The 22,548-nt window shown below is 34.3% G+C and overlaps 2 protein-coding genes across 3 annotated transcripts in view; one reads left to right on the plus strand and one right to left on the minus strand.

The window, feature by feature from the left end:
- On the minus strand, positions 1-19,918 carry LOC147069565 (uncharacterized). Its single transcript, XM_085950843.1, has 6 exons — positions 19,764-19,918; positions 18,286-18,469; positions 17,427-17,480; positions 15,000-15,715; positions 4,634-4,823; positions 1-765 (listed from the first exon to the last, which is right to left on the minus strand). Exons 1-6 carry the CDS (start codon positions 19,841-19,843, stop codon positions 136-138), a joined length of 1,854 nt encoding a protein of 617 aa, XP_085806969.1. The 5' UTR covers positions 19,844-19,918; the 3' UTR covers positions 1-135.
- A 2,331-nt stretch (positions 19,919-22,249) lies between these two features.
- LOC147069566 (protein strawberry notch-like) overlaps positions 22,250-22,548 on the plus strand; it is a 34,355-nt gene continuing 34,056 nt past the window's right edge. For both annotated transcript variants that reach the window (XM_085950319.1, XM_085950320.1), the window contains exon 1: positions 22,250-22,442. In XM_085950319.1, coding sequence (XP_085806445.1) covers positions 22,440-22,442 — 3 coding nt within the window. In that variant the 5' untranslated portion in view covers positions 22,250-22,439. The remainder of the gene's footprint in view (positions 22,443-22,548) is intronic.

Here is a 22,548-nt window from a genome sequence, read left to right on the forward strand (position 1 = left end):
GCGACTTTACAGGCAGATTATAAATTCGCCAATAAACAGCTCGTAAAGAAGCTCAATGTAATTGAGGCTTAAGAAACACGCATGCCACGCCATTCGGCTGATAACACAAATTCTCATGTTTGTTATATTTCACATTTAGCTGTCATCCTCTGTCTGATCGGATACCTCCGCATCGACGTTCTTCAACAGGTTAATAGAGTTCTGCCATCTACCGATAGTCCTCGAGTTGGGCAAGTCATTGCGGAATATATCCCTCAGGTAATTGTAAGCCTTCGGTGATATCTGATACAGAGACTTTGCGAAGGCTTTCGATTCTTCACTGTAGCCTCTGACTTTGTCAGTCTCCGCCATCTCGATTAGCACCAGGCCATTTGTAGATTCCGATTCACCGATCCATTTCGAATCAAACCTCGTCCCTTTGACTGTCTCCAATAATGCAAACAGTTTCTTAATGCTCTTTTGAGTCTTCCTGTAATAGTGTTCCAATTCTAATATCTTTTTTTCCTTTTTTTTGTTGATTACGCTCAACTTTCGTTTTTTCTCGGTAAGACAAAGGAATTTAATTCTTTGTGTTCTGTCGGCAGTTCTTAGCATATTCCAGTAGGCAGCAGGTTCGACATTATCCACAATGGGTCCAACAACAGTGTCGGGTGTATTGACAGTCATGATTGAATCCGGTTCAATCCTCACATTTGCTAAACCATTATTGCCATTATCAGCATCCGAATTATCGCTGTTGCTAACAATGTCATTCACTGTTTCCATCTAAAAACAAAATTAAACATTTTAAGGGGGGACATGCTCGTCGAAGGTCAAAATTGAGTTTTTCTTGTATTTTCAAACCATGATCCTGGACACTCCTTAAACGTTGTAGATAATCTATTTATATAATTTTGAAGCCTTATTATCCTTTATAGTTATTTTAAACATTTGATGACTGCATAAAGTATTTTTGTTACATAAAATAGTATTCTTTTAAACCTCTCGCTCTAATGTTTTAGAATAAAGTCATATTTCGGTACATAACTGTGCAGTGGTGTTAAGATTTTTTACATTTATTAATTTTTAAACGCATTTATAAAACCATTAGCATAATTTATTACGAGATAATTTTTGTAAAATATTCACGATAAAAAATTATATTGATAATCTCTGTGATCCCGAATTTGACAAGAATTAGGCATTTTATTATTCAAAAAATCGGCAAGATTAACACATTTCAAGATAATTCTTAAGATATTTATTATAAGCTATGTCTTTGACCATTCAAGTGTGATAAACATCTTATGAATAATGATTGCTTTATAATAATTATTGACCTAATAATAAGGTAGTGTTTTTTTGAAATACGCCATTTCTTTTGTCATTCCCCAGTGGTTAAGCTACAACATACGGCCGTAGCCATAAAATGACAAACTATAATGGAAGTAGGGAGTAAAATGATATTGACGCGCGTGTTTGAACATGTACCGTTTAAAAAAAAAATTAAAAAAAATTCAGTTAGGTACATGTTCAAACACGCGCGTTAACATCATTTTACTCCCTACTTTAATTATAGTTTGTCATTTTATGGCTACGGCCGTATGTTGTAGCTTAACCACTAGGGAATGACAAAAGAAATGGCGTATTTCAAAAAAACACTACCTTATTCTTAGGTCAATAATTATTATAAAGCAATCATTATTCATAAGATTTTTATCACACTTGAATAGTCAAAAACATAGCTTATAATAAGTATCTTTAGAATTATCTTCAAATGTGTTAATCTTGCCGATTTTTTGAATAATAAAATGCCTAATTCTTGTCAAATTTGGGATCACAGAGATTATCAAAATAATTTTTTATCGTGAATATTTTACAAAAATTATCTCGTAATAAATTATACTAATGGTTTTATAAATGCGTTTAAAAATTAATAAATGTAAAAAATCTTAACACCACTGCACAGTTCTGTACCGAAATATGACTATATTCTAAAACATTAGAGCGAGAGGTTTAAAAGAATACTATTTTATGTAACAAAAATACTTCATGCAGTCATCAAATGTTTAAAATAACTATAAAGGATAATAAGGCTTTAAAAATATATAAATAGATTATCTACAACGTTTAAGCAGTGTCCAGGATCATGGTTTGAAAATACAATAAAAACTCAATTTTGACCTTCGACGAGCATGTCCCCCCTTAAACAACGAACCAAAACATTCAAACACTAAAAGCATTGATAAACACAAAGCAATATCAATATTTCTTCACAGTATAGTAATAAAGGATCATTTGAGAACGATACCTTTTTTACAGAATGTTTTAAACTGTTACGTACAGGGAACTCAGAAATAATGAGAACTGAAATACCCAACTGGTAAGGCTACGCAGGCAACCGATCTCGGGTAAGGATAACATTAAACGCGTGTTAATAAAACGTTATTCTAAACTTGTGCGTTGCCCTGACAACTACTGTCGGTTTTATGTTCATTTAAAATTGAAAATAGCAATCTGCTCAGTAAAAAGTTGTGGTAATGATACAAATATGAAAAATAAAACAAATAGTGCAACTACATTTCACAAGTAAGCATATTTTTATTGTTATTTTGAATATTTATGTCAATATCGTAACATGCATTAAAATTTATTTTCTGCATGGCATTTGACGTTCACGCACAAACAATGTTAAACGTTATTGACGAGTGCGACGCACACCACTGTAATGCATATAATGCGTGTATTTTGTTTGAATAACAGGGCCGCATTTCAGACAGGGAATATTAGACAATATTTATAATAATCAATTAGGGATAACTGTTTTCGTTTATCATAATGATTTATTGTTGCATATGCAATATGCATAGGTAAATGTGCATTTATTTACTGTCAATATTCATTTTAATTATAAAATAAAAATAATTAAATCAAGTCATTAAATGTTTCAGTTATTAATTATTGCTCACCGTTAATGTAGTGTATTTAGATACCGTTTTGTCATCAAGTAAGCAATTATTTAAAATTTCTTTTTGTACCTACCCATATTTATTCGGAAGGGAAGTGATGATGCCATGTTTAGAGAGATCTTCCATTATACATGCGACAGAATAGTCAAAAAACTTGATATTTGATTTATATGTTATATAATGATATTTTCTGTTAATATATAATTATAAATGCGATTAATGTTATGCCTATTTAGAATTACCTTTGTATGTAAATATTTATGTACTTATCTTGTTATTACTTAATCTTATATATTATGTCACGTATAAGTTTGATGAGGTTTTAATAATTATATTTAATATTTTTCATAATTATTCTGTACAATGTACAAACATAGAAATATACTTACTACAAAATACAATTAATATCCTTTTTTCAATTTCTATAAAGTATATTCCTAACTGTGTGTGAAAAGTATGTTAATTTAAAAAACGCGTTAAAACACCAATATTAGTAATATGTATTTATAATATTATATTGTTTCGTATGAAATATTTCTAATAAAAAGCAGACATCAATGATGCGGCTCTGTGTGCGCGTTGTGAAGGTCATTTTTTCTCCGCCCACCCTATTAACGCACACTTCTAAAATCCTGCTTCAATTTGCAGCGTTTGCAGGACCTTGGATCAGAGTTCTATTTATTTTTCTTTTCTGTGGTTACGTAGCATTTACAACTGCATATTTCACTTTGAAACTGATTTACTCAGCTTTATTGCCGATGTACTTGTACTATTAAAATCTTAAGCATCTCATAATAATAATTAGCAGTGGTGAATAGTAGAGGTAGGCTGTGGAGATCCAACATAAATAGTGCTCACCAAACTTTGTCAAGACATAATTTTTTTTCATTGAAGTAAGAATACAGATTGCAGATGGTTAGTTAGCTTTTAGAATTCAATTAAACCCTGCCTAAACCGAACCATAACAGATAAAAGATATTTTTCATCTATAAAATGTCTAAAACTATCAAGTCATACATAACTTTTCAAAAAAGATTTTTTCTATTGGTTATAATATATTTTCTCAGAAAGTGTTTTCAAAATTATGTATGTTCAATAATTAGAATGGTACATTCTTAAATCTTGTGAATTATTCGTTGAATAAAAGATATAGTTAATATTTATATAGTTATATATTTTACAGATTTTTTTTAATACCATATCTGATTCTAATAAGATCATAAGTGCCTCAACAGAGTGGAAGTACTGTACGGAAACATCTTCTTGGCTATGCTTCCAGGCGCTGTTGTTTACTAAATGGGAGGAGCTTATAATGGAATTGCGGTTAAAAATGGGCGGAGCATGTTAGTTCATAGTTTTAACACGTAGCCAAGAAAATGTTTTCGTACAGTATGTATTAACAAATTTGTTTTTACGAGAGATGGATGTTAGCCACTTTCCCAACCTATTGGTTCCATACTCTGACTCAAACACAAATTGAAAAACAATGTGTATTTGAGAGACCCAGGTTTCGAACTTGGGACCCACAACGTCATAGACCGACGCTTAAGCCGCTCGGCCATAGTGGGCTAGTTCAACGAAAACAAATAAATATGAATGACTAAGTGTGTAGTATTTTTATCGAATATTCACAGCCTACCTCCAGTCTTCACCACTGAAATTAGTATAGAATATCTGGTGACTACCTTATTATGATTTTGGCCCAAATATAGTGATGGTACTGTGGAATCCTTTAGTCGTATTACGTAACCACTTCTGTCAAATCGATCGGGGGCGAAATGCTTTGAACAAACTTTTGAAAACACCGATGGTTTCCAACCTTCCCGCCCAACCGCATCGATCCATACTTTCCTCATATGTTCTTCTTTTGGAAAACTGAAAAAAATAAATACATTTAAGCAGTGACGTCCCATGGGGGTAGGCAGATTGAGTGTCGCTTGGGGGCGGCAGTTACTCGAACGGCGGCAAATCGAGAAGAATCATTAGCTATACCTATATAGAAATAGGTGCTTAAACTTAGTAATAACGGAAATATCTTTCCATTAAAAAATTTAGCTCACTGGTTGGAAACAAAATGTAGTAATTAACAAAATTAACAGGATTGTCATTTTTGTCGGGTTTGCGATGCCTAGTTTACTTCCGTTGTCCTTGGACATCATGTCCTTGATGACCAGCAATGACACATGCAGATTTGCGAATTATATTTGAATTGTAGGTACATACTCACCTAATTAATTTATCGAAATATTTTTGCCAGTCACTCACGAGATTTGAAGTTGTCAGGTGTATTTTTAAATGTATCTGAAACGGTGTACTCGCAATATTATCAATTGAAGTAGAGATGGCATTTAAATTAGATTTCGTGGTATAATTTTTTTTAATAATGTATCCATCGATACAACACATTTTTTAGATATTGTAGTCATGAAATGATGATAAAAAATACTGTATAAAAATATGGGGCGGCATTTTGTCTAGGGACGTCACTGCATTTAAGATTATATAGGTAAGTAGTATTCCATACACATGGTCATGATAAATTACTTTAGTGACTTTTAGTCACCAATTGCATTTAAATCGAGTAGGTCAATAACTATGTCTATCTCGGATAACAATCTATAAAAACATAGGTACGTGAATGATGAGATTGCTCATATATGACACTGTGAAGCTGCAACCAATTTGTAAGCGCAAAATCCCCTAAAATGCATCTAGTATGATGTTTTTTGTCCTCAATTTGTATATATGTCTCCGAGACTCGACAGTTGAGACAAGAGAAAGACAGATGCTAAACACATTTAAGATATGATGCTGGAGGTGAATGCTGAGTCTCCAAGAGACAGCCAAATGGACGAACATATCGTCACTGTTCTGGCAGAAAACACTAATTCTAAAAAATGACATATTGAGTTAGTACCAAAATTTTCCTTATTTCAAACTTTACCGTCTGGAAACCTTCTTAATAAATAAAGTCTTTATTTTAAAGCCATCCTTTTTACGATTACTTAATAAACTCACATGATAGACCATTATTTCAAACATTTTTACAACTTCAAAGTCAAATTACTCAAAACTAGTATTCTCCAGTTAGTGTGTTCTGCCAGAACAGAGACGATATTGTGAATCATCAGTGAACTCCAGATTTGAGACAGATTCTCTTTGGTTTGCCTGCACTGGAATTTTTCTGTGATATCACCCGCAAGGAGGATGACAACCTGGAAAAACTTGTGGTATTTGGTCAGGTAAGGTCGATGAGGTCAAAAAAAAGACTCCCTCCAGATGGATGGACCAAATAAAGAATGCTACGGGGTTTTCCACTGACTGCCGTGAATGCCGAGAGGATTGGAGCTAAGCTGTTGAGAACGCTACCCGACAGATCGATTCATCTGGGTCACTTTCCTCAGTCATGAGATCCCAACAAAGAAGAAAGATTAGCAATGAAAAAAAACTTTTTGAAAAGGGTCAATATAATACCTAGGTATATTACCTAGGTATATTGCAATCCTTTTTACACGATTTTAGATTGCATCAATTACATTGACACTGTATTTTAAAAAATGAATCTTTGAAAATACCTATGGAAAGAGAGGTGTCCTTCATGTGTAGATGAGCAGCCAATAATACTACACCGAACCATTATTATTTGGATTAAAAATCAAGTAAAATAGCAAGTAGTGGGCATAAGAATAATATTATGTCAATTTCGTAAAATGTAAACAAACAATGCAAAATACGTCTAGTCTAGTCATAGACAATTCATTATCAGAGACCATAGACTAATATACTTTTTGACTACGATAGTGTCAATATTCATCAGTGTTACCAGATGCAGTAGTAAAGAAATCATCATGGTGTTCGTCAGCGTCGGCAACTGTTTGAGACTGGGTAAAAAAATTCAATTTAAAAAAATCTATTTGGTTAGTGGGTGGGTAAAAGATTGAAACAAATGTTTAAAAACATTTTTTTTTATAAAATAAAAAAAACCTACACATATCGCTGGTTTGCAGGTAAAACTCATTATGTGCACTTTGGCCAAAATGAGTTTTTTCATTATATCCACTAATCTTTACGATATCTATTGCTGGAAAAGGTCACTGTGAGGATAACTATAGTATTAACGGGGAAAAATGGGAAAGAAATCATTATCAGTACTTATTTAAAATTTATGTTCAGGAAAAAGTCATTCCCGCACATAATGATTTTTTTCTGAACTGTTATGAGTAAGTTAGTGAGTACCTATATTATCTATGTGTTGCGTTGTTGAAATAATATGTCGATAGCTATCATCTTGTGCCAACTGTATGTTACTGGTTGTATATTTTACAAGATAATCACATTGAATGAGAATAAATTAATGATACTTATACTAAAATCAGAGTGATGGTGTTAATAAGTTTAATGTCAAATACTGCCTTAACGTTAAAAATGTTGTGCATTTCAAATCGACCAATTAATATAGCTTTGACTGGATTAAGCGAAACTGAATCATTTAGAAACAATGACCTAAAAGGGAAAAAAAATCCAGCCAATAAAAGTAACGAGGCAAACATGAATTATTATGAAACTGGTTATGGATCAAATTAAGAGTTTCCCCTGTATGGAAGCGCATTACGTCCGAAAGACCAGTCAAATAAAATACTTAGATATCAATCTATCAAATTTAAAAATGTATGCTTTGTATTTAGAATATTGTAATAAAAAAAATGTTTAACCTGTCGGTCAATACACTTACAGGCGAGTATTTTATTTTGTAAAAAAAAATAACTTTTCGTTTTTTGTAACCGAAAAAAGACGAATATCCAATCTGTTCACGACATGCTTACTGCTCATCAAAACACAAACAGCGGCTGCATATACATGGCGGGTGGAGATGGGGAAAGTCAAATCATTGCTCATCAAAAACAAATACTCAAATTGAAGAGTACAATAAACATACCGGCAAACCCCTTAACTTCGCCCGTTTTTTTAACAAAAAGTTGTTTTGCCACCAAAATATCCACCAATATGAAGTCTTATAGACGTTAAGTAATGCACAATGATAGTGTTTATTTTTATTTATGTTGAACACCCTTTTCATACTAAATAATACAATACATCATTATTTTTTATACGGACGAAGTTACGGCATGATTCCCTAACTTCGCCCAGTGTGTCCAGTACAAAATTTTAGTTAATGGATACCTTAATATGTCATTGATGGATACTCACGAATTCCATTAAAAATGACCTCAAGCAAATATAGGTCTTATGCCAGAGACAATTAGAAATATATACGTAGGTAGGCGGACATGAAACACTTCGACTGTTTCATACAACCTACCAGTTTACGTTAGAACCAGTGATGCCAACCGTACTATAATTTTGATTTCGCGAAAAATGTAAAATACTATAATTTTACGCCAAATATACCAAAATACTATAATTTTAAAGAATTCAAGACGAAAAATGTTCCTGTACTATATATATTTCAGAAATACTATAATTTTAACGCCTTTGTACTATAATCAGCATAGAAAAATATGGCAACACTGGTTAGAACTGCCAAAACCCAAAGCATTATAGTATCATTTTTATTTATAGATTTAGATAGTGCATTTTTAATAAAGGAAATATGAGAAAAAATGTTAACTGGTGATTCAAAGTGAAAGTTTTTATTCTAAAAACCATAAAAATAAAAACACATCTATTTCAAGAAAAGCATTTTTTTGTGACAATGACAACCCTAAAGTCAGGGGAAGCATGGGGGAAGCTTAGGAACAAGTAGTTCACAAAAAAGCCTGACATGTTTTATTATAAATATCGGAATTCGCAGGTTACATTTGGCAAGCAGCTATGTCACTATATTATAGTAAAAATAAGAAGAACCTTCCTCTACAAGATTCGTAGAAATCAGCAAAAGTTCAGAGGTATTCGGAAAAAATCTTCGAACCGGACACGAAAAAACGTTAGGTACGAGGGTGGGTCAATAAGTCCTTAGAATAGCCGACACGTGGCGCGACTAGTACTGTAAGCGGTTTGTTTTCATGCAGCGGCACTACCGATTCAGTATGCTGCGAAGTTTCAATCAGATTGGTCGGGTTGTTGTGTGTTTGTTGTGGTGTGTTTCTCGTACATTTAAAAAAAACATTTGCTTGTGGAAAATGGAAAAATGGAAAATGGAGAAAATTGAGTTTAGAGCTGTTATTAAACATTTTGATATAAAAGGGTTAACAGCAAACGAAATAAAAAAATGAGTTGGATTTAGTTCACGGCATATCTGCTCCTTCACTTGCAACTATTTATAACTGGTTAAATGAATTTAAACGTGGTCGTACATCAACAAAGGATGAACCACGCTCAGGACGTCCTGTAGAGGTGACTACACCAGAAATGATCAATAAAATCCACGATATGGTGTTAAGTGACCGAAGATTAAAGTTGAGTGAGATAATTGAGGTTACAGGGATCTCAAAAGGTAGCGTCATTTCTATTTTACATGACAAATTGGGCATGAAAAATATTTCTGCAAGATGGGTGCCGCGTTTGCTCACAGTCGACAATAAACGCAGTAGGGTGGTGGCCTCTAAAGCCCTGTTGTCGCTCATGCAACGCAATCCGGATGAATTTTTTCGTCGCTTTGTGACTGTAGATGAAACATGGATACACCACTATACTCCCGAGACGAAAGAACAGTCAAAGCAGTGGATTGCGAAGGCAAACCATGTCCAAAGAAGGCGAAAACCGTAAAATCAGCTGGTAAGGTTATGGCTACTGTATTTTGGGATGCACGTGAAATTATTTTCGTTGACTATTTGGAAAAAGGAAAAACAATAACAGGGAATTATTATGCATCTTTATTGGACCAGCTAAAAAACAAAATTGAAGAAAAACGGCCTCATTTAAACAGGAAAAAAATCCTCTTTCATCAGGACAATGCCCGTGTTCACACATGTTTACGATCAATGGCTAAAATTGAAGAATTGAAGTTCGAATTGGTCGACCACCCACCGTATTCGCCAGATTTAGCCCCCAGTGACTTTTTCCTTTTCCCAAACTTAAAAAAATGGCTAAGTGGACAACGTTTTTTTTCAAATGAAGAAGTCATCGATCGGACAAATGCTTATTTTGAGGACCTTCCGAAAACTTATTTTTCTGACGGTTTAAAAAAAATTGAGAAACGTCTAACCAAGTGTATTGAGCTCCAAGGAGATTATGTTGAGAAATAAAAAAAAAATACAAAAATAAAAACTAAGGAATTATTGACCCACCCTCGTACTAACACAAACACGGCAAAAATAATGGCGATTGGCGGTTTGAAAATTGTATGTTGACAGGACGAATATTATCTTTAAAATGGCCTTAGGTTCAATAGTAAAAACATGAGTTTCTAGTGTTAAATTGATTTAGGTGAAGTTAGGGTCACTTGGCGAAATTATGGGGTTTTACGGTATTGAAAGAAAACAATGTCAAATAGCAAACCAAATTGACAAAGGACGCCCACTTACTGATAAATCATTTGAAACAGCGACTTCTGATTTGCATAAAGTGCTACAATTACCACCATCGGACGAAAGTATATTAGTCTATGATCGGACATATATCTAATTTTTACTATAAGTACCAGAAAAATTTGTGTTTATAATTATTTAACAATTTATGTAGGAGATGGTGTTAACGCGTATTGGTATTGTTGGAATGAACTAAATGGTAAACGTGTAAGTTCGTAAGTTGGCACTGTCTTATGCCTTCAAAATAACAAGAGTGATTGAAAAGCTTCTAGTCAACCGAAGAATCTTTGTAACACTGGACGGAAAACGCAGCCATTGGAGACAACAACGGAACCGCCTTCCACAAGGTAGCGTCTTGGCACCCATACTGTTCAACGTTTATATTAATGATCAGCCAATCGGGGTCAACACAAAACATTTCCTCTATGCAGATGATCTAGCTGTGTTATACCGAAGCAATTGCTTCAAAGTGAGGTTGAGAAACGGATTAAAGATACATTAAGCGAGTTAAACACATACCTACTACGACCTCGAACAACTTAAGCCAATTCCAGATAAAACACAGGTAGCAGCGTTCCATCTCCGAAACAAGGACCCAGGGAAATTGCTTGATGTCGTTTGTGATGGGGTGCATTTAGAACCCACAAACAGTCCAAAATACCTGAGAATAACCTTAGATCGGATGCTGTCCTATAAGCTACACTGCATTAATACTAAAATGAAGAAATCGGCAAGGAACAGTATCTTGAGAAAGCTAAGCGGCAATACATGGGGAGCTCAACCACGTGCACTCGGGGTCTCAACCTTTGCACTGTGCACCCCAGTGGCCGAGTATGTCTGTCCGGTATGGCACAGGTCTGCGCACACGAGATATGTGGACACTGCTCTTAACGAAAGCTGCCGGATCGTGACGGGGTGCTTGAAACCCATGCCTGTCGTGCGTGTATGAAGTTGTGTGTGTAACTGGCTTTAAAAATCAATTATATTTTTTCTTATCATTGTTAAATTGTCTGTACAAGAAATATCTGGAAAATATATCAATGCAGTTTGATTTTAACTGCATCATTTGCATGCGGTATGCTTATTTTGTGTTTTCTAATAAGGTAAACGTACATTTTATACAAATAAAAGAAAAAAATCCAATTTGAAGATGGATTTATTATTGCAAAAAATATGTTCAAACCTCATTATCTCAGAACTTCAAAATGTGATATAATGAGTTTTACCTTCAAACCAGCGATATTATGTAATATGATATTTTTATTAGTGGCTTTCTTGGTTTTGAATTTTTTTTGCAAGTTTTTCAACATTGATTTGGCAAATACATAGGTAGTTGTCTCAAGTCGAACACAGGAATCAAGATACTCTGGTGTTTGGAATGAGTATTCTGGACACATTTCATTTGAGAAAATGTTTGCTCGCAAAAATATGTTGAACCCAAGTTGAACCAAATGCTGATAAATAGAGCAAATGAATTTTTTTAAGCATGAAAATTTTTTTGGTATTGACGCCCAGCATGATGATATTGCATTCATGTGATTGTGTTTTCAAGATGCTGGCGAAGATCTTTAAAATTATTTGGACATATAACTGAATATTTGAATTCAATGTACAGGAGGACCTCGACTTTCGCACATAATTGGTTCCTGAAAATGTGTGTGAATGTTGAATGTTCGAAAGTAGAGGAAGTAAATTTTTTTTTTAAATTGTGTGTATTTTAAAATATGTGTTTATCAAGTAAATATAACATGTTTAAAAGGCGTTTAAGAGACATATTGTTTAAGTGGGGTTTGCGGGTGTTTCCCTTAAAAAGTTATCAAGACTTAACTGTTTGCCACTCTTCTTTTTCTTTTCTTCGTATAGTATTTTATAACATGCTATGTCTTTATTGATCGCCCTACGCACTTGAGATATGCGTTCTCCATTGGGATGACAATCTTCCATAATATTTAAAAAATTGTCAAGATGCATGAAGGCTTCATTCATATTTTTCATTGTTAAAGTCTTGATGATTTTATCAGCTTCTTCTTCCTCACTTTCATTATATATTTCATTTTCGTCAGCCGATTCTCCAGTGAATTTAATATTATGAAAAGAATACCTCATTTTAAACTTGTTAAACCAACCGTTACTTGCTTGAAAAATCGTGTTAGAATCTTCTTTTAATCTAGCCTTCCAATCTTTGTGCAAACTAAGAGCCTTCGCTTGAATAATTGAAATACTCAGAGGGACATCTTTTTGATGTTGGTCATCGATCCATGATGACAAAGATTTTTCCATTTCATCCATAACTATGCCGTGTCTTTTGGAAACAATCTTTAAAGATATATTTCCACAGTTTTGAACGTATTCCTTAATTTTATTTTTCAAAATTGAACATATCGTAGACCTGTTAGTATCATACGAACGTCCGATTGAAGCAAAAGATTCGCCGCTATCAGAACGTCTAATAATTTCCATCTTTGCCTCGATCGTGAGAAGTTTATGAGTCCTTGATTTCTTTTTGTTTGTATCAACACTGCAGTTTTTCCGTGTCTCGCTCATGTTTATAAATTTTTAGGGTGAAATATTTCAAATGAATAAAATTAGCAAAACGCACAACATGACACGCCCGCACGCGCTCCTGCGCAAGACTAAACCTATCCTAGCTAGCTCACAAGCAAAGTGACGGGTGCGAGCAGGATGCAAGTGATGCAAGAAATGCACTTGCTTGTGAGCGAGCGAGAAAGGGATATCTTAACCCCACGGCCCACAGCGCGACGTTTTAAAAAAAACGATTTTACGTTCGTAAGTCGAGGTCCGCCTGTATTCTAATTCCAGATTGTCTATTCCAAGATATTCAAAATTCAAGGTTTTATAATATAGCTAAACATTGGACAATATGTCTTTAAATCCTCAAATCTCACGTCAATTTCCGTTTTCAATAAATGAATAATTTTATCATATTTTTTTGGCGGGTAACTCAAAATGTTGTAGTGGGTAATTGAATTACCCGCGGGTAGTAGGTTGTCGACCACGTACACTGTACGATATTCTTTTCACATTAGATCAGAAGATTTCGATATTCGTGTCTCTCTGGAAAAACCACACCAGTTTGAGAAGCATTAGCCCTAATATGCACCCAACAACACTAAACTTCATATTATCGTCAACTAGTTCAACTGGTACAAACTGTTACGTTTGGGTATTACTAATTATTCAACATTAGCTCAATAATGGATAGTATATACATGCCATGTAAGCTATTAACTTATCGTAACAATTAACCGCCTCAATACATACATATGATAAACTACCCTCGATAGCAGCTTGTGTATAGAATAAATCGAGGTCTTAGTGTCAAACAACACTATCTACAAAAGTGCAACTTTACAGGAGAGCCAAAAATCGTTATTTTAGATTCTTGTAACTCAACAAGGGAAATGTTTATTTAAAACCTATTGTTAATATTTTATAATTTATTGTGTATTGTACATTTATCTTGCTTATGATGATGTTAAAATTTATAGGGATAGTTTTTAAAAAATATGAAAACAAGGGTAACTTATGTAGTTAGCGTTAAACTTTACTGACGATTTAATAAGAAATTAGAAAAAATTTACATAACGTTGTTTGACTATCATGTAGCCGTAAATGTAAAATAACGTTATCTCAACAAAAAAAAAGCACTTTTTTGTAGATAACGTTGTCTGACTTTAAGCACTCGAAATGCACAAGTATATAATTAAAACAATTACTCCACATTTATTGAGGTTTAATAAAAGTGAAGTCTGAAATTGTTTCATATTCTTTATTATAAATTCAATTTCACATTCTCTCTGAATATCGACTGGTCTTTGACATTTTATTGCCTATACATATTCTCTGGAAATTGATTCTTGTAAAAAAGTTTTTGTTTGCCCTCGGTGGCTGAGTCGCTCAAGCATCAGCTTATAATGTCGCGGGTCCCTGGTTCCAATCCTGTATCTGGCAAATACATATTATATTGTTTTACAATTTGTGTTTGGAGTCAGAGTATGAGCAAGTGGCCAACATCCATTTCTCTTAAAAACTGGTGGCCCATATGATCATATTAGTCAAATGAAAAAAGACTTAAACTGCTTAGTAGTGCTAGTTATTGCTCATACTTTGAATGCAATATGGTAAATTGTCTAGTAAATGATGATTATTGCATATAGAAATAAATGGTGATAATTTGAACGAAATATGCAATTGACAATCTTCATTTATTTCGAACAGGTTACCGCATTCGAAGATAATCAATAACTAGCACTACCATTGTAATTTGCAATTCAATGCTACGGCCTGAATATAATCGGCCATGGATCCAAAGGTACCACGCAGTGTGTTGGCAATGTGTTTTTGATTCAACGCAAGGAGCCAATGGCTGAAGGCCATTCCTTGTGAAAAAGTCTAAATTTATATTCTTCAAATTTGTGAAGGCCTAGATGCTTCGTTTAAGAGCTTTGTACCTCCAATTATAGTATAGTCTTGAATAATTTTTAATTCAACTATTGTTATGTTTTAGTCAATGGCACAAATTTACAGCCTGTTATTACCGATTCAGGCATCAATATCGAACATGGGTTCAGGCGCTACAGAGTCCACATCTTTCAAAAGATCGATACCTTTCTCCCATTTCTGGAGTGTCCTAGAGTTAGGCAAGCAAGGTTTGAAGACTTCTCTAACATAATGATATGCCTTCGGAGATATATCATAGAGCGATACAGCGAATGCCTTAAGACCTTCGCTGTATCGTCGATTTTGAATACTCTGTGTCCCTTCGATCAGAACAATCCCCTTTTGACCGCTGGGATCCCTCGAGTTCGGAGGCTTCTCCGGTAAATTGCGTTTCTTTTCTCGTATCTTATTCAATATTTTTTGCAGTGAGTCTATTTTGTTTTTGTATTTCGTCTGGACGAGTTCCAAACTGGTAACTTTTCTCAACTTTTCATCGCTTATGTATTTTAGCCGGAGTAACTCATTTAACTGTCGTTTCGCTTCTGCCGATATGCCCTTTCTGCTGTATACTTGGACAACGTCTTTGTATTTTCTTGATCTTCTAGTTTTCGTGACGACCTTTTCACTATGTATAAATTTACTTTGTATAAAGGGCATCACAATTTCCTCATTAAGTTCGTGGGCTGTCAAATCATCCAAATTCGGAATCGATTCATTTTTAATATCGTCGGAATCGTTGCCTTTGTTCAACATTTCTGGTTTAACTATAAAATACACGCTGTTTGCGTTGGCTTCTCCAGGTGCTGGATTCAAGTCTCCCTGGAATAAAAATATAATTGGTTATGGCAAACAATGATCCGAAATCTATAGCGACGCCAAATAGACGATAACTATATGGTTTCTTAAAACTTAACTTTTGTACACTAAATTTAACTACACTAAAGTATACTCATTGGAATGCTTTTGTTTCCGAGTGTAACCATAGTGTTTCTAATGCGTCAATTACATTGTGCTAGTTTACGAGCTGTTTGTTGACGAATTTGAAAGCGGGCGATTCAGCTACTGTGATTGTGATGATGACACACAAAACTTTCCATTCGCTAAGAAGCCAACAAGCTAGCGACTATTTTGACAGAACGTAGTTCGTTTTTTACTGGGAGGTCGCTACTACTCTCTACTGCGCAGACGCAGTAGGCCCACACGCCGGCGTGTAGCGTGTAAAGTTGACCGGCTTTCAACTTTTCTCGGTAGATTGTTTACAATCTGCTTTTTAGCATATTCGATGATGACACTGGGCGACTTTACAGGCAGATTGTAAATTCGCCACCAAGCAGCTCGTAAAGTAGCTCAATGTCATTGACGCATAATTAAATTTTGTAATTTTACTATTACTACGAAATTTACAGTAGGCTTTAGCCAGAGAATTTAGTCACCGATGAAAATGGAAGGGGCATTGCGATTCTTTAGTCAATAGCAAATAGTCCTAGAATATTGCAGTAATTTATGTATTATTGATATAATTTCTGAATGTTTAACAAAAATAGTTACCTAATTCAATAGCTAAATATTATTACGATGTAAAATACTGTGTACCTATAAAAAACGAATGATTCTTGGTTTTAATTCGTCGATATCTTGTTTGCAATGGGTAATAAAATAATCTTTCAAGATTGGATAAATAAACAAATATAAAGAATTTGCGTTTCACTATGTAGTGTTTTCGCTTTAAGAATAAATAATTATAGGCAGACACCTGGACCAGATGAGCGACTCCTGCATTGCAAAGAACGTGCTCCATGGGGGAAGACTCGCGGTAAGATAAGACTTGGCTGGGGAAATAATGTAGGGATCGATGCGGGGGAATTGTTACTGGTGGATGACTGGATGAGAACAGGGAAGGCACCACGAAATAAATATTATGATATTAATACTATCGACTGAAGGTACTTGATGGAATTTGAATTTAAATTCTAATGGATTTAAGCTCTGTACTATTCCATTTAAGTCGTTTTTTGCGACCCGGGTTTCGCCTTTCGGCATCTTCAGGCGCCGTGTACACTCACCAAAGGTAAACACACACTGACAACGAACACTCTTTACTCTAGCTTATATAATACATCAATACAATAAAGTAGGTAAAAACTCCATTACCTACCTATCAAGTCAAAGGTCACAAAAAATACAATAAACAAATTATGAATAGTTGAAGTGTCAGTAAAAAACCTAATTAGTAAAAACCCTATCTTATTAATAACAATACACTCGATAGCATATTATAATAAGTCATCAAAACCTAATAATAGATCAATATTATTTATAAACAATACAAATACTACACTCAAGAGGTGTAAATCGTCAATTCTAAGAAAAATAATAAGAGAAAGTAAGAGTGTACACGGCGCATGAAGATGCCGAAAGGCGAAACCCGGGTCACAAAAAACTATTTATATGGAATAGTACAGAGCTTGAATCCATTAGAATATAAATATTATGGTTTAAATAAAAGGTAGTATCCATGAGAAATACTTACATGAGATTTGAACACATCTCTCAGTGGACTTGGTGGGTCTTCGATTGGTTCCGGCTGTAATTAAAACAATTAGAAAATCAAAAACAATTCCAAAAAATCTCTATTTTATGGAACCTAAGTGTTACACTAGCCCAGAGCCAGTATGTCCAAGAATTTAATGCGGTGCGCGAATGGAGAACCGTGTCCGGAAATTCGCGGTATCACACTTCACCGTGAAATGTTGTATCGGAAATATATGGTTGTATATTAAAGACCATCCAAGATCTTTGGGTCGTATAGTATAGAGATAAAATTCATGTCTAAATAAAACACGGTTCCTGTTGGTTTACAGAAAGCCAGTGGCAAACAAATTTAAAAAATAGCCGATACACTGGATTATTTGTTAGGTTAAGTTTTTTTAGGAATTTTGCCAAAATCAGCTGTGAAAATTGAATTAATGATCATATTGAAACTAATAAAATTGGAGACCGTATAGTATACGGTCATCTCTTTCCGATAAGAAAGCTCACGGCGAACTGTGCCACGGTGAAATGTTATACGTACAATTTACATATAACCATACAATTATTCCGACCGTAACAATGCATAAGATTACAAATCTCGCTGACGCCAATATACTGAATTATTAGGTTTTCATTCTTGAATTCATGAATTTTGCCAATGCGTAATTATTTCAATCTCTTTCCTATAAGAAAACTCACGGCGAAATGAGCTACAGTGAAATCCTATATGTCACTTGTAGGTACTTGTTTAGTCGTTGGCACCTCAAATAATTTATGACATAAAGGATGGAGGCATTTTTATAATGATTAAAAACCGATATTATTATTTTTCAAGATATTGTGATACAAGTAGTTACCTCATCGGGAATGCTCAGTGTCGGTACAGAATGTTTCTTAAGCATTTTTAGGCCTTTGACAGTCAAAACAAAGCATTCTTTGGCAAAATGTTCCGAGCAGATGACGCTGAATCGTGATGGTTGCCAGTTGCGTCTCAATAAGCATTTTGTCCACTTATTCCTCCTGGTAGCATCTTGTGGGAATCTAAAAAATAACAGATCGTTTAAGACTAGTGACTAGTGATTGAACAATTTGTAATCCACCGGTAAGGCAAACATAGGACTATGTGCATTATTTCATGGATAATTATTAAAACATAAACACTATTTATTAATAATACCCATGCGTTTTGTATGTATATTGTAGTTACCAATTGTATATTATGAACAATGTTTTTCACCCACATTGGACAGTTAAAATTAATTTACTGTATCAGAAAATGTTAATGGTTTGTAAATATACGTAAATGTGCAGAAACAATTTTGATACGACTTTGGACCAGTTTGTGTAACTGATACGTCTTGGTCTGAACTACCTTTCCAACCTTCTTTGTTTGGCAGAACCCTTGCAAGATTTTCTACAATCTCATGTAACCCCTAACTGACCAATACACTGCATTATGGGTCGATGACATTGAGCTACTTTACAAGCTGCTTGTTGGCGAATTTACAATCTGTTTGTAAACTCGCCCAGTGTCACCATCGAACAAGCTAACAAGCAGATTGTAAACAATCTACCGAGAAAAGTTGAAAGCCGGTCTACTTTACATGCTACACACTGGCCGATATGCGTCTGCGCAATAGTGGCAACCTCCCGGTAAAAAAACGAACTACGTCCTGACAAAATAGTCGCTAGCTTGTGGCTTCTGAGCGAGTGGAAAGTTATAAGTTGAAAGAAAACTAGTAATAACTCAGGAGCAATTACCGAAGACTGAGGTCGCCACGCACTCAAGTGTGCTTTGGCTAAGTAACAAATAATTAAAGTTTTATACACAATGAGGTGATTATTGCCTTGACTACATTTTCTTCCCCCTTCATTTATGAAGCAATGAAATCGATATTGGTAGGTTTTAATGATACCATTCATGACCACTCCCTCTGTTAAAACTCATTTAGTGCCGACACCGCGACCGGCGCGTTTGCGTTACCTGGCCATTCGATATAATTAACATGCTATTTAAATGTGGTAATTAAAAATTAATTAACAGCTCAGCAGTGATTGTGTTATTAAACAGATTGGCATTTAAATCTCAAAAATTAAAAAAATGCGATGAGCTTGTTTTGCCGTGAACCTTTCATAGGTATATTATAGAATATATTATAATATACCCCCACCGAAAGCAATTCCCCGGTGTTGTAATAATTTTGCTAACAGCACAGCCGACGATCGATAGTGTTTATTTATGAAAAAATATAAACATAATAATGACAGCTTCGGCTTACTCTTTTGTTTAGCCATATCCCTACTTTAAATTTCTAACAAAAGTTTAGGCGCTTACTTGTGAAAAGTAACATCATCATGTCGTTTGGTTTGTTTTCCGGTTGCATTTTTACACGATCTCACTGCACACGATACCATTCTGGGTGATTTTCTACAGCAACAATCACAATCAATACACTAAATTACAGAGACCAGAGACCGCCATTGTTGCTTAGCTTAGGTAAAATAATGACAGAAGAAGCTTACTTGAAATATACATTGATAAAGTTACTGGTTTGATTGATCTTTATAGGCAGGCAAAGTGACGGATTTTATATAACGCAAATGACGCAACAAATTCGTCATAAGATTTAAAAGGGGGCCTGGCGGCCATATATAATAAATAATTAATGCATACCAAAAATGACTTATATCAATTGATAGTACTTACTAATAAAACAAAATATGCATCTCAAATTTGATTTAAGTATAGGATGGGGCAAGTGCCCGACTACCATATCAGGAAAATATTTTATTTTATTAATATGGAAATGATAGACTGACACTTTGGCCCTCCTCCCACAGAGCAACTGAAATCCGACGGAACTGAAACTAAAATTCCAACCAGTATCTAGCTAATGTATTTCAGTGGTGGTTCGCTGACGGCGAGACTGGAATCTCTCAGTTTCAAAACGGTCGGGAAGAGATGCGACATGCTAGTTGCTCGGTCTCTCAAGTTTCCAGTCACCGTAAAACAGTGGTACCAATTTCAGTAGATCCGGTGAAAAATCATATTTTATTACCAAAAATGGTAGCACTACGTAATAAGCGTCATGCTATAAAAACCATAACAACCCAAGACGTCAAAAGTACAAGATAAGCAACATTGAAATCACCGAATTGTATTCGAGTAAACGCAGCAGCGTGCATGTTGTCGATTTTTGTACAAAAAACTGATGGTCCAGTTTGACAGTTTGAGGTTATGTGATTATTATTTCAAGTGGGTTTCAGTAGCGCCGTATGCGAAGCATCACATTGGTCAGTTTATGAGTTCCATCAGCTTTCAGTTGCGCCGTGGGCGGCTAACTCTACCGTTTATGTTCATATTATTATATATTTACCTATATATTTCAAAAAAGCTTTATTTACACAAAAAACATTTAAAAAATGATCTAGATATTTTATTATGTTCCAACATTTTCTTAATATATGTACCTACCTACATTGTAAAATTTTCTTTAAATTTTATGTGCCGCAAACGTGTACACGCAGACATTTTTTGTATCCGTTTATCTACCTTATTTAGACTCCAAATTTTATAAAAATTAAAAATAGTTAGACTTTATGGTTTTTATTGTATTTTTATCGTGGGGACCACAAAATCAGTCAGTGCATCGGGTCTCCACCACCCTAAACGTGCCACCCAATGATTATGGATGCTGCTTATACTCATATCTTTATCATCAGACGGTGTCAGCTGTAGAACTGCGTTGCGTAATTAAACCTATATAATTTATATATATTATGCTGCATTGCGCAAGATCTCGCAGTGCCGGGAGCATTAGAAAATGAAGGGATTTAATAACTAAAAAATGGGTACAATACCTACAAGCATTTTACGTTCATTAACATTATAGATCATCGAAAGATCCATTGAATATTATAAGAATGAATCATTCCGTTGTTTGGGGAAATACAGATGTTCCTTACACAAAGCACACATAAGTTAGTTGTATTTGTTAGAATAAATCCTATGTTTTACCAGCACCTCTTTTGGCTGTGGTAAATTTTAGAGCGAGATAGACAATTTTGACTGTTTAGACGGCTAACTCATTGTAATTGTTACAATAAGTGCTTCGATATACGCCTACCCTAGATAGCTGCCGTAGTGGCCGAAAGCAGTATTGTGTATAGAATATATGGGCTGGACTAGATATTACTGATCTAGGTACTTACTTGTTCCAATAGATGGTCAAATGTGTGGGCTCTAAGTGTTGTTAGATGCTAAAAATATACTCTCTCGTTGAATTTATTTTGGATTGTAAAAATCCACAGAACTACCTAGGAACTTTTTATTTTATATACCTACCTAGTTTTTCTGTAGTTTGATAATCATGCCTAATTTTGGAAATAGCAGTATGTTTTTAAAAAAAGTAACCATGGATATGACGTAATAATATGGACATGTACAAACGATATGTTATAATTTCTTGTAATGAGTAAATTTATATATAGGTACCTACCTTTAATTATTAAAAATGTTTTCACCAATAATAAATTGATAAAAATTGAGTTCCAATTTTATAATTATTAGAAAAAGAACAATATTGTTATTTTTTTTGTCTATGATATACTTCTTCTCACTTTATATTGCTCCCACAGAGCAATTGGGGTAAACGAGACAGCACTAAACCATAGACTAGCAAATAAAATAAAAATTCAGAAACTCAAAATTGCAAACTTTTTGATTTCTTAACTTACATAACCTACAAATCGATTACGGAACATGCGCGGAACTACCGACACTACAATAAGTACCTTTCTGTACGTACTTATCTCTCCAACATGGCGGGAGCGTTTACTGTCGTCTGATAGAAGTGTTAGAAAAACCACTCGTCATTATTTGTTTATATTCGATAAACCTTTTACGATTCTGATTGCTTTTAGTTCTGCTGGCAGCAATATAATACGCGCTTTACAAATATCTGGTGTATATTTAAAGAAGAAGTGATTTAATTCGACAAAATAACGAAAAATGGTAAATGCTGTTTTTTTGTTTTGATATTTTTTCTTTCATTGTTTTTTGTATTTTATGTTTTTATTTCTGCGACAGTACGCGTTTAACCGGTGCATTACATTAATTG

The sequence above is a fragment of the Rhyacophila brunnea genome, unplaced genomic scaffold, assembly GCF_057557595.1.
Source record: "Rhyacophila brunnea isolate RB1 unplaced genomic scaffold, BYU_Rbru_1.0 scaffold_23, whole genome shotgun sequence".
Classification (NCBI taxonomy): domain Eukaryota; kingdom Metazoa; phylum Arthropoda; class Insecta; order Trichoptera; family Rhyacophilidae; genus Rhyacophila; species Rhyacophila brunnea.